Source organism: Eublepharis macularius, chromosome 7 (genome assembly GCF_028583425.1).
Source record: "Eublepharis macularius isolate TG4126 chromosome 7, MPM_Emac_v1.0, whole genome shotgun sequence".
NCBI lineage: Eukaryota > Metazoa > Chordata > Lepidosauria > Squamata > Eublepharidae > Eublepharis > Eublepharis macularius.
The window spans coordinates 131,926,650-131,945,070 of record NC_072796.1 but is presented as its reverse complement, the minus strand read 5'-3'; the positions used below and the strand labels follow the sequence as shown (position 1 = coordinate 131,945,070).

The following is an 18,421-nucleotide window of genomic DNA, read 5'->3' as shown; positions in this document are numbered from 1 at the left end:
TTTCGCGCGCCCCTCCCCTCCGGCTCCTCCTCCCTCCCTCGCGCTCTCCTTCTGACGTCATTTGAGGAAGCAGAAGCCGCCGCCATGTCGGACGCGGCAGATTCGCCACAATCCTTTTAGCCCGCCGGCCTAATCCGACGACGCCACGGAATAATAATTATTCATATTAATATATTATATACGTGGATTATTTTTTTCTTCCCGCGGACTTCCCACACGCGTGTCTTGAGCGGGGACCGAAGCGGAGCGTGTGTGAGTGGGGGGAGGTGAAGCGGTTTCTTCAGAAACGAAAGTGCTTTTTTTCTTTTTACACTTTTTATTATTTTTAAATATTTTATTTTTTATATCACGCCGCGACCCCCCTTCTCTTCCCGCTATGGAGGCGCCGACAGCAGGTGAGTGGATTAGGTGGGGGGAGGGGCGCTTCGGGGCCCTGTTGTGTGCAAGGGGGGGGAGGGGAAGAAGTGGGAAGTAGCGCGAACGAGACCGGAAATTAAAGCGAGGCGCGTCACGGATTGCTAGAGCGGCCCTTGAGCTTCCCGTGACTTCCTATAGGCTTGGAGCCACTTTGCTCTAGGCGGCGCGATCTCTATGGCACAGAGTGGCGCATCCTCCTTTGCTGCGAGGCCGGAAGTGCTGGCCGTTGAGTATGTGCCTACTCTATGGTGCTAATGCAGGCAAAACGACCAGGCGCTTCTTGTAGGGAAAGGAGCCGGATTTGAGTCTAGTCGCGTCTTGGAACCAAAAAGATCTGTAGGGTGTAAATTTTCGAGAATCGTAGCTCATTTATATACAGTATGTATGTGTTCTGAAAAGGGGAGCTTTGACTCTTGAAAGCTTACAGTCTGAAAATCTTGTTGGTCTCGAAGGTGCCACTTGACCAACACAACTGCATACCTGAGACTGTCCCTATTTACAGGTGTCACTTTAGGCTCAGGGGTCTCAGTTTCTTCCTGTATCTGAAGAACAGAACTTTGACTCTTGAAAGTTCATACCCTTAAAAATCTTGTTTGTCTCTAAGGTGCCACTGGACTCAAATTCTGCTGTTCTTCTGCAGACCATCTTGGTTTTGCTAATGAGTTAGGAACCATAGACTTCACCAATGTGTTGCCTTACATAACTGTTGCTTTAAATATGTACTCCTGTATACTACCTATGCTTCATGTTATTTAATGTCAGTCCTAGAATAGATTACCTTCTGTTTCAGCAATTCTTCATAAAATCTCCACTCAGCCATGGTGACCTTGGGCCAGTTGCCCACTGTTAGCCTAACCTACTTCACAGGGTTGTTGTAAAGATAAATGGTGGAGAAGATAACAGTGTGAACTGCTTTGGGTCCCCGTTGGGGGCAAAGATGGGGGATATAAATGAAGTAAATAAATAATCATAAATACAGACAGTGCAGACTAAAGACCTGTACAAGCAAATTCCAGATAGAAAGAGGAAAGGTTTTGCCTCAGTTGTGAGAATCCAAACATAATAATGTTTTCTTCACTTCTTCAGGGTGGTGGTTCCAGAGAGTGGGGGGCTATCTCTGAAAAAGTTCTGCTTTTTGCCTCCACCGTTGTGACTAAACGCAGGCTCCCCACACATCCCTTGCTCCTGTTACCTACCTTTCCCAGCCAGGGTTTAATATGAACCCTGGTACCCAATTTCAGTGCCAGTACTCTGCATCTAGAAGTCTGAGCATGTGCACAATTCGTGGTTCGTAAGTCCAGCCAGTGCAGGTGTTGTTAGGGCAGGAAGCTTCTCGGAGCAGCTGTGGCTCCTAGGCAAGCTTGTATGCATCTCTTGTTTTGGAAGTTACACATTGTGATGCCACTGCCGTTCCTGTAATACTTTTTGCCACGACGTGTGCTCCTTTTTATCTGTTCTTTCTGCCTCTGCTCCTCAAACTTCTACCATCACTGTCATGTCTTTCCCATTATATGAACTTCAAACTCTCCTATGAACTTCCAGCTGCAAGGGATGTTTGCTTGTAACTGACATAGTGTTCCCAACCCGATTTCTTGAATGGCCGTCCTTTTCTTATGCCTGCCTCAAATCAAACACACAGACCATCACAAGGGGGCACCCCTCCTCATCTTTTGTCTGTGTCTTCCCTAGAACCAAATTGCTCATGTGCCTGGATTTCTTCGGCTCCAACATTGAGCCGCTAGAGGCTGCTGTTAGTACACCAAATATGGCTCTTTAAAAAGCCCCTGACTATGAGCCAAGTGCATCGGTCAACGTACTTTAACATTTGCTTATCCTTTGGCATTGCCAAACATTTAAATATTTTTTTAGTTGATTGATTGTGTGCAATTATTCAAGGCAGATGATTAACTTCAACACATTCAATCTGTGGAAATCCAAAACCTGATCTTAAGTGTTTTCTTGACTTCTTGAAAGAACTTCAAACGGCAGTAAGGGACTCTTTGGCACTGCCTGTGCTGCTAATGCCCTGTTTGCAAAAGGGCACCTGCCCTAGCCACAGTCAGTCTGTGACTTTTCATCCCAGTCTGCTTCCCAGGAGCTCAGGACTGCATACTCGTTTCCTTCCTAGTAAAGATGTAGGATGTCACTGCTGCTGGAGATACCAGCTGTTGCTTCAGAGAGTAGGTGCAAAAGTACCATTACTGAGCAAAGCCTATCGCTTACTATGAGAGGAAAAGGTCATTCTGAATCTCTTTACCCATTTCCTCTTGGTGAGAAAAAAGAGATTCAAAAATAAATAGGAGCCCTTAACTAGAGTTGCTAGGTGTCCAGTTTTGGCCCGGACAGTCTGGTATTTTGAGGGACTGTCCAGGAAAAAAGTCCTCCAAATTCTGAACACCTGACCTAGGATGTCCCCCCTCCCCCATTGGTTGCCAGCCTGGCCGTCGAGGCTGCCTGGGCACTGGGGCGGCCTCCTGCGGCTGAACGGTGCTGCCCAGGAGTGGTGCCCGGAAGTGGGAGTTGGCATGATAACGTCACTTCCTATCGTGATGCCATCACGCTGACCCAGGAACGTGCACACACGACAGGTAAGTTCCCCCCCCCCCTCTGGCAACCCCACCCTTAACTGGCAGCCCCTCCTGATTAATCAAATAAAACTTCAGCTATTTTAATCCACTGATCTAAGTTCCTAGTCCTGTTAATGACTGTGGGTTGTGGGGAGCCGGGTCTTATGCTGCTGTTGGTTTATGGATCGTTATTTGCTACATAAACAATCATGCACAATCAGGCTTCCCATGGGCCTGATCCGGCGGTTACAGCTGGTACAGAATGCAGCAGCGCGGGTCATTGCTGGAGCACCGGTGTGGGAGCATATTACACCGGTGCTACGCCAGCTGCATTGGCTGCCAGTGGAGTACCGAATCAGGTTCAAGGTTTTGGTGTCCCTACGCGGGACAAATCCCTACGCGGACTGGGACCGACGTATCTGAGGGACCGTCTCTCACCATATGAGCCCCGGAGGACTCTCCGCTCTGGTGGAAAACATCTTTTAAGTGCCCCTGGCCCTAGGGAGGCCCGCCTGGCATCAACCAGGGCCAGGGCCTTTTCGGTCCTGGCCCCGACCTGGTGGAATGCTCTGTCTTGCGAGACAAGGGCCCGGCAAGATTTGCTTGCATTTCGCCGGGCCTGTAAGACAGAGCTATTCTGCCAGGCATATGGCTGACGCCGGGCAGTACCCGCCCCCCCCGTGAAGGGGGGGGGTTAAACCATCGCCCCTATGCGAACACAGAGGCATGTATGAACCACTATGCAGCATGAATTGTAATATTTAATGTTTTTAAATGTTTTTAAATGTATTATTTAATGTTTTTAAATGTTTTTAATGATGTTTGTATTTGTTATCCGGCCTGAGCCTGTGAAAGCGGGGAGGGCGGAATATAAATATAATAAATTAAATTAAATTAAATGCTAGCCTATCCATCGCAGTCAGAACAGTGAACTCCGAACTGAAGGCAGATTGACGCTCATCCCTATGAGTTGATGATTTTATACTTCGCTTAGGCCTGAGGGACCAAACTAGGCAAGATGCTAGGAAAGCCATGATCACAGCTTTTCAGTGTCCTTTCCTAAATGGTTTATTACAGCCACAGAGGGTAGTAATTCAGACTGGGCATATGGGAGTGGTGGAGCGGGGAGAGGGGGGTGGGTCCAACCCTTCTGCCCCTGTGCAGTTTCCCCAGTTTACATCAGCCAACTTCCTCTTCAGGTTGCTGTTAGCCCTGGAAGGTAGGTTCTGCCCCCCCCCCCACACTGATAACAGCATGGGGTTTGTCAATAGGACAAGCTGCAGAGAGATTCGAGATGAACCCCTCCCCCTCTGCATCCCCAGGCTGCTTTGTGCTCCCCTGCAGCTGATGTTTTCCTTTACAAATGTCAGAAAGAAGCTATCATGGATTTCTCAGCATCTCATCTAGTTAGGCATTTATTTATGCTTCTACTCAAGCTTAAATACCCTTTCGTAAAGCTTTTAGTCCTTTAAATTCTGACTTGAGTGTTCTCCTGCAGTGGCTTGAAAAGTCAACACAACAGATCAATTTCCCTTGCCATGTTTACAAGCAAAGAACATGGTTTCTCCTTACAATGTAGGGACCCCCCCCCCCCAGCCTGTCTCACTGCTTTACATTACCCTTTTTATGTGGTGTGCCGCTCTGCTGGTTTTGTGATGCTAGACTGGAGCTGTAGACGATAAGGCGGTATAGCGGTTAGAGTGTTGGACTAGGTTCTGGAGGCATCAAGTTCAAATCCTCACTTTGCCATGGGAGCTCGCTGGGCAACCTTGGGCCGGTCACTTTCTCTCAGCCTAATAGCCTACCTTACAGGGTTGCTGTAAGGATAAAGTGGAGGAAAGAAGAACAATGGATGCCACTTTGGATCCCCACAGGGAGAAAGGTGGAGTACAAATGAAATGAAATTAAGGAAGTGATTGTTGCAACTTGCATTAGAGATTCTTTAATCTGAGGTCTGTGGAGCCCAAGTAAACTCTTCCACTCAAAAAGAGTATTTGATGTAGTTTCTCTGAACTTCTAAACTTTATGTTTAAGGGGTGATATCAGGAGCAATTCTAACAAGGACTGCCCACAAGCAAGCCCCATTTTATATAGTGGAGTTTATATAAGGCCAAATGGGACCCTGTTGGCTCTTCCATGTCTCCTGCTGGGCTGAAAACTGCCTCTTACCATCTGCACTGGTGGCGCTGCAGAACAGGAGGAGTCAGCCTGCCCCTCCTCTTTCATTGCAAGCTGGGCTCTGCTGTCAAAGCTCCCCTGGGTTCTCCTGTCTCAAAGGCATCTTTCTTTCCCATGGAATAATCATAGTTGGCACCCACCTAAGGAACATTAGGAGGAAAAGCTTTCGGATCCAAGAGTAGGACTTCTGAGCTGGTTTGAGCCCAGTTTCCCAGTAGAAATTAAGCACTGCCCAAGTCATCCTTACCAAGGGCTGACAAGTTAAACATTTGGGTGGGCAAGGTGTTTACTTCTTATAGTCATGCTGCAGTTGGAGCTGTGTTTCTGTATTGAGAGACCTGGTGTTCTTCAGATTGTTGAAAGCTAGGTTCCGTTTCCAGATTTGCTTTAATCGCTGGGATCTTTTCTTTTCCACCCTCTGCCTTCGCCAATTCACTGTCAACCACCTGGTTGTCAGCGGTGTGTGCAGCGATCCTCGTGAGAGAAGGCATGTGAAAGATTGTTGTCAGAGGAACGCTTGCCCTTTCTGTTCTTTCGCTTGGCTTCCTCAGAGTCTCTCTACACAAGACCTCTTACATAAGGATGCTCAAGTGAAGGGAGACGCAATGTTACCCGAAAATCGTAGTTTTAAGACCGCAGGGATGGCTCCTTAGAGGGTTTGTTTATTTCATCTTTACCTCCCCAGCAAGGAGGGATCCCTGCCAGCTCTAGAGATGTGTAAAACTACAGCTCCTGGGTAACATTGCATCTCCCTTCACATGAGCGTCCTCATGTAAGAGGTCTGGTGTAGAGAGATTCTCAGTCACTGAGTCCAAGCTGGAGTGGGGCTGTGTCACTCATACCTTAAAGGGGCAGAAGAGGGGGACTTACTTGTGGGCTCCAGTCAGTGTTGGCAGCTACAAAAGGAGGGGAGAGAATGAGAGTGACCAGGACTGGCATAGATGCCTCCTCGGGTAGCTCTGTCATTCACCTGGAGAAAGACGAGAAATGGTCTGCCTAGGCAGGCAGGCCTGGAAGGAGAGGCAGGTACTGTATCATATCCAGATGCATTACTTACTGTAGCGTCTCCCTTTTAGTTGCTGTTTGCACATTGTCCACCTTAGGAAATGAAGACAAATACCAAAAAAGAGTGTCTTTTAGAGTCAACGTTGCTGTCTCCTCCCAAGGAGGTCTGTCCTGCCCCAGAGCTTAAGAATCTAGAAGTCTGCAGGACAGGTGATCCAGCAGCCTGCTCCTGCAACGTGATGGAATCTCTGTATTTTCATACGAGGCCCTTTGAAATCAGTTGTAAGGAAACATGTGAGGGGAAAGTAAAGAGAGAATTTCGGCTGATACAGTGATACCAGCGTTTTTTAAAAAAAATATTTTCGAAATGCTCTATATGCCAAATAAGAAAGTGCTGGAACAGTAAATTGGGTTTTAGATTGGCAGGCGTGGGGAAAAGATTGCATTCAGCATGCTGAATATTTCCCGGTTCTGTTGACTCGCTTACTCTTAGTGTACCTGCATACTTAATTGATTAACAGCTTCTTTGATTCTCTGCATATTTAATTCATTGTCTAATTAATTGCTCTGTTGACTTCCCTCCTAATTAATTACCCACTGCCTCATCATCAGCTCCATGCATGCTTAATTTGGAATATTGCTTATTTGATTCTTTACCCTTAATTGGCTGTTTCATTTATTGTCCTGTTGATTCCCAGCCTAATTATCAACTGATTTATCAATTACCCATTGCTTATTTATTCAGCTGCTATGGGGAAGGGTAGCAGCCTTATTATTATTGGCAATTATTTATACAGTGTGGTGTGTGTACACTCCTGTGTTTAACAATTCCCCTTCATCCTTGCAGTAGACCTGTGAAGCTGTTCGTTAGCATCCTCACTTTGCTGATAGGGAACTAAGGTTCACAGAGAGAGAAAGAGAGAGACAGAGAAAGAAAGAAATTTGTAGGGCAGTGACCTATACAATTCTCACTTTGGGCAGAAGACACCCTCTCTCCATTCTACCTACTCTGAAATCAGAGTTCTCCACTCGGCTTTTGTTCTGGCTTGTTTCACCTTTGCAAAATATCTTTGATACATTGGCAATGAAGATAATGTGTCCTGAGAATTCAGTTTTCTAGACCAAAGCATAGCTATTTATTCTATGATTTATGTTTAATCCTTCAGTTTTATAGAATGGTTAGTGGGCTGGCACTCCATTAGGGGAAGAGAAGAACACTCCCCACTCTGGTTTTGTTTTAGCTGGTTTCACCTGTGCCAAATAACTAGTTCCCCTCTTCACTACTGTTTGGTATAGTGGTTAAGAGCAGCAGGATTCTAATCTAGAGAGCCGGGTTTGATTCCCCACTCCTCCGCTTGAAGTCAGCTGGGTGACTGTGGGTCAGTCACAGCTCTCTCGGAGCTCTCTCAGCCCCATTCACCTCACAGGGTGATTGCCATGAGGATAATGATAACACATTTTGCAAACCTCTCTGAGTGGGCATTAAGTTGTCCTGAAGGGTGGTATAGAAATCAAATGTTATTATTTCATTATTATTCTTGCCCCTCATGGTTTTTTACCTACAAGGGTCCTGTGATGTCCAGCATCAGTTGGGGGGTGGGGGGCTGCAGTGTTATTATTATGCTTAATGACATGAAGTTACCTTATATGGAATCAGACCCATTGGTCCACCAAGGTCGGTATTGTTTACTCAAACTGGCAGCACCTCTACAGGGTCTCAGGCACAGGTGTTTCACATTGCCTATTACCTGATCCTTCAACTGGAGAGCACGGGGATTGATCTTGGGATCTTGTGAATATAGAACAGATACTCTACCAGTGACCCACCCTGACCTGGATAGCCTGGGCAAGCCTGATTTCAACGGATCACAGAAGCTAAGCAGGCTCAGCCTCTGTTAGCAATTGGATGGGAGACCTCCAGCGAAGACCAGGGTTGTAGAGGCAGGCAACGGCAAACCACCTCTGTTAGTCCCTTGCCTTGAAAACCCGAGCAGGGGTTGCCATAAGTCAGCTATGACTTGACAGCACTTTCCACCATGACTAGTGACCCACAGCCCCTCCTGAGGGTGCTGCGAGAGGAAAGAAATTTATAGACTGACCCACTTCTATTGGTGAAAAGCTCATGGGATCCAACCCAAGGCACTTACAGTTTTACCTGTACTCTAAAAAGCATAGATCCAGAGGAGTCGGCCGTGTTAGTCTGTAGAAGCAAAATCGAAAAGAGTCCAGTCGCACCTTTAAGACTAACCAACTTTACTGTAGCATAAGCTTTCGAGAACCACAGTTCTCTGATGCATCTGACGAAGAGAGCTGTGGTTCTTGAAAGCTTATGCTACAGTAAAGTTGGTTAGTCTTAAAGGTGCGACTGGACTCTTTTCTAAAAACTATGGCAGTGGCCATATAAGGGTATTAAGCACATTATAAATCTCACATACAGATGGTCAGATTAAGCTCCCTGAGGCCACACTTAGCTCTGATCTCCTCATTGGGCTTTGTGGATGTGTTCAGGTAGATATTTAAGCGGTGCAGTTTCCCCCAACATTTGCCACCTAACGATTTTCTGCCTGACCCATCTCTGAAAGACATTGTGCTTCCCCCACCACCTGCACAATTCCAGGTAGGAATTTTACAGGTGCAGCTTCCTCAGTCATTCACCACATGTATACTTAATGAAGATCAGCCTAGCACATTTAAAAAAGAAAAAGAAAAAGGAGATATTTAAGGTATGCGATTCATATACCCAATTAAAAAGCTTGCAAATTCTGTATCTGTGCAACCTTAAGGATTTTTTCTCCCTGAAATTTCGTGAGATTGCATTTTCCAGTTTGGCCAGTTTGGTGTAGTGGCCAGTTTGGTGTAGTGGTTAAGAGCAATGGGACTCTAACCTGGAGAGCCGGGTTTGATTCCCCACTCCTCTGCTTGAAGCCAGCTGGGTGACCTTGGGCTAGTCACCGTTCTCTGGAGCACTCTCAGCCCCACCCACCTCACAGGGTGTTTTGTTGTGGGGATAATAATGATATACTTTGTAAACCGCTCTGAGTGGGCATTAAGTTGTCCTGAAGGGCGGTATATAAATTGAATGTTGTTGTTGTTGTTGTTGTTGTTGTTGTTAATCAAGTAGATTCTCTGAATCAGAGTTGAGACACCAGGACTATTGCCTGGATTTTAATGATGAATAGAATTTTCAGGCATTATAATGGTTGGGCACTATTTTATCCATCCAGCAAAGGCCAGGGTTGAGAGGCAGGCAATGGCAAACCACTTCTGTTTGTCTCTTGCCATGAAAACCCCACCAGGGGTCGCCAGAAGTCAACTATGCCTTGAGGGCAGGATTTCATTTGTTTATGCTGCTGTACCCACATATTTTATAGAACCCATTTAAAAAAAATACATTGAGATAACATTGATAATCCAAGCTGCTAGATAACTCAGATCTGAAATCTCGCTTTCAAAGAGGAGCCTAAGTTGGAATAAACAGAATAAAATACAAGTTCAAGCTTTAAAGCATACCAGCATGAAACTGGCACAGGCAGTGGCTATATTTGAAGAACCCCCTTTTTAATACGATATGTAGGCAGAAGCCAAAAAGAGCATGGACGAGGACCATGTTCAGGGAGCCTCAGATGGACAAGTTATACGTGGATAGTTTGAGGTGGGCAGCTGCGTTGGTCTGTAGTAGAAGAGCAAGACTTGGGTCCTGTAGCCCCTTCAAGACTAACTAGATTTCCAGGGCATATGACCTTTCGAGATTGAAGGCCCTTTCCTGAGAGTGAGTTCCATTGAATGACGTGGGGCTGAATTCTGAGCAGACCCGCTTAGGCTTGCTCCCATAATCACCTGCCTCTGTTGAGCCAAATTTTTAAAAAATGAAATAAAAGTTCAGCATGAATAATTTCTTGATTTTTTTCAAATGAACTTTTGCAATCTGAAAATGTTAATCACCCTCTGTTTTCATTTCTGTTTCCCAGCGAATAGATCCATCTTCATGTGTAAGCTCTGTAACTTATTTTCCCCGAACCAGTCAGCGCTGCTGTCCCACGTCTCCGAGAAGCACACAGAAGAAGGGATTACGGCGGACGACATCATTATTCCACTCAGGCCTCTTGCGACACCCTCCAATCTGAATAAAAGCGGAGAAGGTACTGGCAGAAGACGGCGAGGATGCAAAACTATTATTGCTGCTATTCTGCGTGTTGTGTTAAATTTATAAAATTGCTTCAGCCTCGCAAACCAGCGGAGCCTCTGCCTAATTCATGACTGCAGCAAGACTTTTGCCTAATTCATGAAACCTTCTGACTATGCTGATTAAATGTGTCTGCATAAAGCATAGAAGGCTTTGATGGTTCCGTGAGCCTGCCAGAGGATTTGTTTGTTTCATGAATTATAAGTATTTGCTTAATGTGTAGAACTTTGCGTGTTGAGCTTCCACCCCCCCTCCGCCAACCTTTTTTAAAAAAATGCACACATTGAGAAACTGCAGAAATGTAGTTGTGTATGTGCACAAATCTTGCTTGCTTTCTGCAAGGAGAAAAGAACGTTCCTCGCCGCTATTTTGGTTTGCTGTTTTGGCCGCTATTTTGGTTTGGTCCAGTTGTTTAAGGCACAGGATATACAAAACAGTTGAACATATATACCAGCTATTTCTCATGCCAGGATGACCTGAAGAGAAGGTGCCTTGCATGCCACATGCGTAGGGGCATGTGTATAGTTAGCAATAATTAAACGAGTTCCTGTGGAATAGCTAATCATTCTATATTGGTCACATGAAGCTGCCTTAAGCAGAATCCGACCCTTGATCCATCAGGGTCTGTGTTGTCTTCTCAGTCTGGCAGCAGCTCTCCAGGGACTTAGGGAAGGTCTTTTACATCCCTTCCTACCTGATTTCTTTAACTCGATGTGTCAGGGATTGAACCTGGGACCTTCCGTACTCCCGAGAAGACGCTGAACCAGTGAGCCCCTCCCCTGTTTTTGTTTATTATTCCCTGGATTGCTGCAGGTGAAATAGTGTCGGGCCATGGATCATGAGGCATGACACCGGCTTCCCTAGGGCAGTTGCTAAAGGAGACAGCAGTGGTGACTGCTTTGAGTCGTTGTACTGATTGATAGTCCTGGGGACCAATGACCATATCTTTCTTTTTGTGTGGGGGAGGCTGTTGCCTCTTTTCTCTTTTCATGCTCCAAAAGATCAGTTGGTTCTCTCTCCTTTTTTTCTTATAATAATAATAATAATAATAATAATAATAATAATAATAATAATAATAATAATAATAGCAGCAGCAGCAGCAGCAGCAGCAGCATTTGATTTATATACTGCCCTTCAGGATGACTTAAGACTCACTCAGAGCAGTTTACAAAGTATGTCATTATTATCCCCACAACAATAATCACCCTGCGAGGTGGGTGGGGCTGAGAGAGCTAGACGCTGTGACTGGCCCAAGGTCACCCACCTGGCTTCAAGCAGAGGAGTGAGGAATCAAACCCGGCTCTCCAGATTAGAGTCCTGCCGCTCTTAACCACGACACCAATCTGGCTTAGCTTATCTGCTTCCAAATTATTTGCTTGATCGTGTTTGTACCCCACATTTCATCCCCCAAAATTGGTTCCCAACGCATCTTAAAGCAGTTAAAAAAATATAATGAAGAAGATGCTCAGGGCAGGTTCCTCAGTGAGGTCTGTGCCTAAGCATAGCTGAAAGGTGCCTGGCCGCTGCCTCGTCTTTCTCTAGCCTCGCTGATGGTACTTGGTAGCTGAAGTTGCATCCGTGCATGATGGAAGGATGCTTTGTTGCTAGGATGCTTGGCTGCTGCCTCTTCCGCTTTTGAGATGTTCATGCAGCTGGAACAGCAGGAGTTCACTTGTATCTAGATCTTTTAAAAAAACGAAAACCCTTGGGGACATCTCCAAAAAGGATTTTTTTTCCAGGGCTTGGTGTATGTTTGTTTTTAAGCATGACTGAAGTGCCCTCTGGCTGGAGCAAAGTATATTTTCTTCATCACTGAGGAACTACAGAAGAGCAGACCTCAAAGGTGTTTTAGTAAACTGCCTGCTGGGACTATTGACTTTTTGCCTCTTTGAACAGCTGAGCCTCATATCACAACCGACTTCTGAAAGCCTGCTCAGTTTCTAAAGCTGCTCAAGTAACACAGGCTCCACACCCCCTCGAGGGTGTGCATCCAGCCACACAGTCCTTTGGATCTCCGCCAGAGGCTCCTGCACAGCCCTTTAGTTAGAAAGCGCTTATTTATTTACTTCATTTATTTCCTGCCTTTCTCCCCAATGGGGACCCATAGCAGCTTATTTTGTTCTCTTCTCCTCCATTTTAGCCCACAACAACCCAGTGAGGTAAGTTAGTCTGAGCGCATGCGACTAGCCCAAGGTCACCAAACAAGCTTCCATGGCAGAGCAGGGATTCGAACCTAGGTCTCCCAGATCTTAGTCTGACATGCTAATCTTTCAACGTGTCCAGATAAACTTGAGCCTCAACAGTTCTGTTCCTGGGTATTGATTGAGGGGTTTTGCCATTACACTCTCTACATGAACAAAAGGAAATCTTGCAGCACCCTAAAAGCTAACGGGTTTATTGCAGCATAAGCTTCAGTGGGCAGGAATGCTTCCAATAAAGTGGACTCAACCCCACAAGAGCTTATGCTACAGTAATCGTGTGAGTCTTTCAAGAGCCACAGTCTCCTTGTAGATTTGCTGTGACAGATTAACATGAATGCCCCACTGAATTGGGGTAAGAGTCCCATGCTGTAGCATCTAGACTCAAAAGCATTATAGCTCTAGAGTCTACATGGGAGTAACAGGATGTTTTCCTGGAAGGAACTGATGTTGGCTCACAGGGTTTAAAAATAATCAGTAATTGCTAGTGCAATCCTAATAAGAGTTACTCTAGTCTAAACCCACTGAAATCAATGGGCTTAGACTGGAGTAACTCTTCTTAGAATTGCACTGTGAGTCTTCTTTCTCAAACTTTTGTAACTCGCTAGGACTGAGAGAGAAAACAGTTTAAATTTTCTTTGGAACACGGCCAGCGCATCAAAAAATAAAGCTCTGCAGTCATTTGGCAAACTGGTTGGTTGAACGTTATCTTGGCAATTGCCAGAAAAACTCTCTCTGTGATTCATTTCAGATAATAGCTCTCATTTTGTGCAAAGATGGAACTGGGGCTATTCATAATTTATAATGGAAAATTAACACTAGTGCTGTTAGAGAGAACCATGCAGCAAAGGTTGAATTGCTTAGCTGATGGTGATTATTCTAGCTAAACAGCACAATGAATGCCACTTCCCTTCATTTCGAAGAACGATATTAGCCCCTGATGCGAAAAGAATCCAGGCTTCGTGTAATTATAACGTCTTTCTGTGTCCTGTTAGGCTGTTGAGTTTTGATATTATTGCAGCCTTGCAAATAAATCTAAAGAATGATAGACTTTTGTAAAGTTGTCCAACTCGATCGTCTGGAGTAAATTGTTGTGTGGCATAGATAGGAAGGTATAGACTCGAGTCTATGCGATGTTTAGTGTTGGACTAGGATCTGAGAAAGCCATGTGTGCCACACGGGGACATAGTTGGCCTGGTGGTTTATTACAGGGTTTGGCCCTTGGGTTTGTGTCTGTGTTGGGTAGTCCATTGTTATTTGTAAGAAGCTGTTTTGTGTTAGGTGTCTGTCTATAGGAAAGGAAAGGCTTGCCACACAGGGCCTATGAGAGATACACCTCTAGGGAATAATCAATATAGTTTTTCAGTACAACAGCCATGAGTTTGCTCTTTTGCAACAGTTGTGTATCATTTTTCCTCCCAAATATTAAAAAAGACATAATGATCAGAGCTGGGATGGAAAAAAGGTTCTGGAAAGAACAGCATAAAGATCATTCTCTCGGGATAGTTTTGTTTCACCATCTTGTCTTCAAATGTCCTGTTTGTGGAGATCCGTTTCAGTGCCAAGGAATGTGGCAGGAGCGGCCCTGAATTTGTACCACAGATGGTGTAAGCTGCATTGAATGCCTAAATGGGAGAAATCTTTTTTTTTTTAATGAAGTAATCCATCGTACCTAGCCTCCCCAAGTCAAAAGAATAACAGGACTAGTTCAGTCCAGGTAACAAGCTTGTTTTGGGTGGCAGCACTTTTTCTTCTTCTAACCCTGAAGACAGATTTAAAGAATGAAAAGAGAGGGAGGGGTTACGTGGGCCCCAAACTGTGGACTAAGGTGGTCGATATCTTCATTGGCACTGACCACAGAGGTGAGGCCCTTTGACTTAGAGACTAGTCAAGACTACCTGGCCCACTTTCCTAATTTTGTGCACAGCCCAGAGAAGCTGAATTCCTGCTAAGAGACCCTAGAATCTAGGGCCCTAGATCAAGGTTTGACAAATCTCAGGCACCAGTTCGCCATGGTGCCTAGATTGTGGTGTCTAGTATTAAAAAACGTGATAAAAATACAAAACCCTGAAGACTGAAAAATGAGCCTGGCTCCTAAATTTTGGGATGGGCACCTAGAGGCAAATACATTTTTTCAATGCCTGCCTGTCCGGGGTCTGATGCTGCCTTAGATGTATCTGCTTTAAGAAACCTTACCCTGAAAGATTAATTAGGTTGTAAGGAGAGAACTTTGGGCTGCTTACTTGCTGCCATGAGAGGGCGACAAATCTCTGTTTCTCCCAGCACGAGTTGGGCCTCTCTGGCCAAACTGCTGAGCTCTGCCTTTCCCGTCACTTGCTGCCTTTAATTGCATATTTTCCCCTGTCGTTCCCTGGGCCTGCCAGCACTCCAGGCTCAGCTCTCATGTTTTATAACAAAGGCCACCAAACTTTTTGAGCTTCTGGGCACCTCTGGCATTCTGACAAGCTGGGATTGATGCAGCCACAAGATGCTGCCATGGGAGGTGGAGCCATACTCATGGAGGAAGCTCACGTGCAGGGAGGAAGAGGGGTCATTGAAAATAAGGCGGAAAAGAGGGGTGTGAGAGAATGAAACAAACAACTGTGGTGGCAGCTGCCACTGGAACAATGTTTTTTTAATCTACACAACCATTCAGATCTCCATTTGTCATCCAGAATCCCTGCTGTGCAATCTCTGGCCCCATCCGCTTTCTAAAAACACTTTCTGGAAGTGTTGGTAGACACCATGGCACCCACGGGCACCGTGTTGGGGACACTTGGCACCAGGGCTTTTTTTCAGCTGGAACATGGTGGAACGGAGTTACGGCACCTCTTGAAAATGGTCACATGGCTGGTGGCCCCGCCCCCTGATCTCCAGACAGAGGGGAGTTTAGATTGCCCTCCGTGCAGCAGCACGGAGGGCAATCTAAACTCCCCTCTGTCTGGAGATAAGGGGCGGGGCCACCAGCCATGTGACCATTTTCGCCGAGGGCGATTTAAACTTTAAAAAACTCTCCCCTTGTTCCAGCTGACCCAAAATGATGTCATTGTGCGGTCCTGAGTTCCACCACCTCTTTTCCCAGAAAGAAAGCCCTGCTTGGCACATTTTATGCACCCATTGACTCAGATGCTCTGACATGAGGAAAAAGCATGGCAGATGGGGACTGGGTGGCTGCCTGCCACTGGAAGCAACAAGTTCATGGGATATGTAGCAGTCTATATGGTAGTATCAACCTGGCCCATCACCTGGTTCCCCAGTCTTATAATAAATGCTAGTCTTCAATGCACAGACGGCCTCTCGAGCTTAGGCGCTCTTGGAATGAACTCGTCAATTTTCCTCGTAAAGAGCTATGTAAGTACGATTTAAACCCTGAAAGCCCCTCTTGATGTTTCTTCACAGAGCTTATTGTAGTGAAGAGGAGAAGAGGCAGGCCCAAAGGATCGACCAAGAAGTTTTACGCTGATGAAGAATCGGTGGAAAGCGCTAACTGTGTTCCGAGCGAGGATGTGCAACCTGGACCTGAAGGAGGCGGCGAACTGGCAGAGGTCTTACCAGGCAGCTTGGAATGCCGGAAATGCAACCGGAAGTTCTCTAACTCTCGGCAGTTAAGAAAACACATCTGCATCATAGTTAAACATGAAGACATTGAAGATGAAGGTGATCTAGGTAAACAGTCTGTGTTGTGAGTTATTTTGAAGGCATGGGATATGAGACAGAGAAGAGCATAGGTAGAACATAAGTGTTCTTGGGAATATGGCGCAGGGACAAGCTGCACACGAAGCAGAAGTTTCATCTGCAGTTTGTGCCACAGCAGTTCCCGTTCTAAAGTATGCATGCTACAGCTGAGTATTATGAAGCTTGCCACCTTTTGAAACAGGTACAATATGTTGTTCAGGAATTGTTGGGACTAACCCTTTACAGGGTCACATCTGTGTTGGAAAGGGAGTAGGGACAAGAACGGGAAGACAAGAGAAAGGGACTTAAACCCCTAGACCCACAGATCGATACAGCAATTTAAAGTACTCACTAAAATCATTCTAAAACAGGGACTTCAGTGCACTGAAAGAAAAAACAACTGCATTTCATTTTTAGGAAATGTTTAGGTGGGTAGCTGGGTTGGTACACAGTCGAACCACGGGATTTGAGTGGCACCTTAGAGACCAATAAGGTATCCAGGGTATAAGCTTTTGAGAGTCAGAGCCCCCTCCTTGAGGTATTTCCAGCTAAGTGTCAATGTTTGTGCTATACTTGGTGGCCACATAGTGCGTAACACCTCCCCCCACCAATTAATTTACAAGCACGATCCAGTACTGTGGTTTCTGTGTCAAGCTGCCTGGGCTCATAACAGAAGCCTTGTTTTATAACATCCTTTCTATTTCGAGTTTTGTTGTGAGGGGGGGGGCGCATTTTTTAAGCAAAGATATAATTTGTCCCGCGGTCTCATTCAGGGCGTCATTCATATGCCCCTTGTCTTTTCTGAGTATTCTCTGCAGCAGTAACATTTGCAATATTCTTGCATAATTGGGTTTAGTAAATGCCTTTTAAAAATTAGAGTAGACTGTCTGCTTTACTGAAATTAGTTGTCCTTGACCCCTTCTGCTCATTAAAACCAGTAAACGTGAGCTAGATACAGTTTCCTCCATAGATCGCTGGCAGCATTTTCTTTTGTGTCGGAAAGCAGCTTCTCAGCTTGTGGGTGAACGAGACACTTTTTTCTACGGGAGAAAGCAAACCGATCCATCTCATGCAGGAAATTAATTGTTGGCACTACCCAATGTGTATTTTTAATACAGGCATGAAATACAGACTAGTTCTTTCGGGCACATCTCCAAAGAGCATCATTTAGAACTCTTGACACGCTGATTTCCCACAAGACTGCCACACAGTAGAACCGAGAACATGCCGCACAGATTCCTTAATACAGTTACATACAGAAGACCTTTTGAATTGGAGGAGATTTGCTGGGCCAACATCGAGCCATTCGGCTGACGTAAAAGAATGACTGGTGAAACGGGCACCGTGCCGTAACCTTCTTGGAGATATTGCTTCCTACATATTTACTTGGCTCTGGGTGACTGATGGGGACATTGGTCGATCTTGTCAGGGCAAGACAGGCAGTCCTAAGCATTGTTTGGGCTCAGTACAAACTTATAACATGCTTCCCCCATCTTTTCTGTACTATGTTAAGTTACTACACTCAGGAGTCATGATAGAAGATAATGTCATATATGGACCATAGCATGGCATTGGGTTTACAGCCTGGGTCATGCCCTCCTGGATCCCTTTGCAGGGGCCCGTGTTACACGTCTGTACTGAGCCCAAGTGATACTTAGTCCATTCCACGCTTCTCGTGCTTTTGGACCCTGCCTAAGTGATAATACTTGGACTGAAATGCGGGAATCAGCAGGACAGGGTAGGACCTTCTTGGCGCATCATGTCACCTTAACCCCAGTAAGCTGATTGTTCCCAGGTGTTACCACCTGGCTTTCCATAGCAGTGGTGCTGAAGTGCAGCAGAGAGCACTTTTTATCTAACATAATATTTTATGTTAGATATTAAAAAATAATAATAATAAAAAAGAGAGAGCAGGTCAGCGGCTCACTCCTCTGGCGAGTTTACCCTAGAAGTGCATAGAATGAAGCAGCTGCTCATGACTGCTCGCATTCCTGGTTTGAGACCCTCGGTGTCCCTTGTGCTTTCTGCTTGTGTGGATGTGCCCTTAATTCATAAAAAGTAGCTGATGCTTGGCTGCATCTCAGTGTGACATTGAGAGAGCTTGGGAAGTGGTTTAATTAGCCCACGTTGAAGCCTGCTGTGCTCCCCTCAGGCCCTCGTGGAGTCAGTCGTGTGGGAGGCACTTCATTCGTCGACAT

The 18,421-nt window shown here is 45.6% G+C and overlaps 1 protein-coding gene across 1 annotated transcript in view; it reads left to right on the top strand.

Moving 5' to 3' along the window:
* The first annotated feature begins 373 nt into the window (after positions 1-373).
* ZFAT (zinc finger and AT-hook domain containing) overlaps positions 374-18,421 on the top strand; it is a 112,316-nt gene continuing 94,268 nt past the window's right edge. The window contains exons 1-3 of the mRNA XM_054986064.1: positions 374-395; positions 10,136-10,306; positions 15,948-16,214. Of these exons, the coding sequence (XP_054842039.1) occupies positions 377-395; positions 10,136-10,306; positions 15,948-16,214 (457 nt within the window). The 5' untranslated portion in view covers positions 374-376. The remainder of the gene's footprint in view (positions 396-10,135; positions 10,307-15,947; positions 16,215-18,421) is intronic.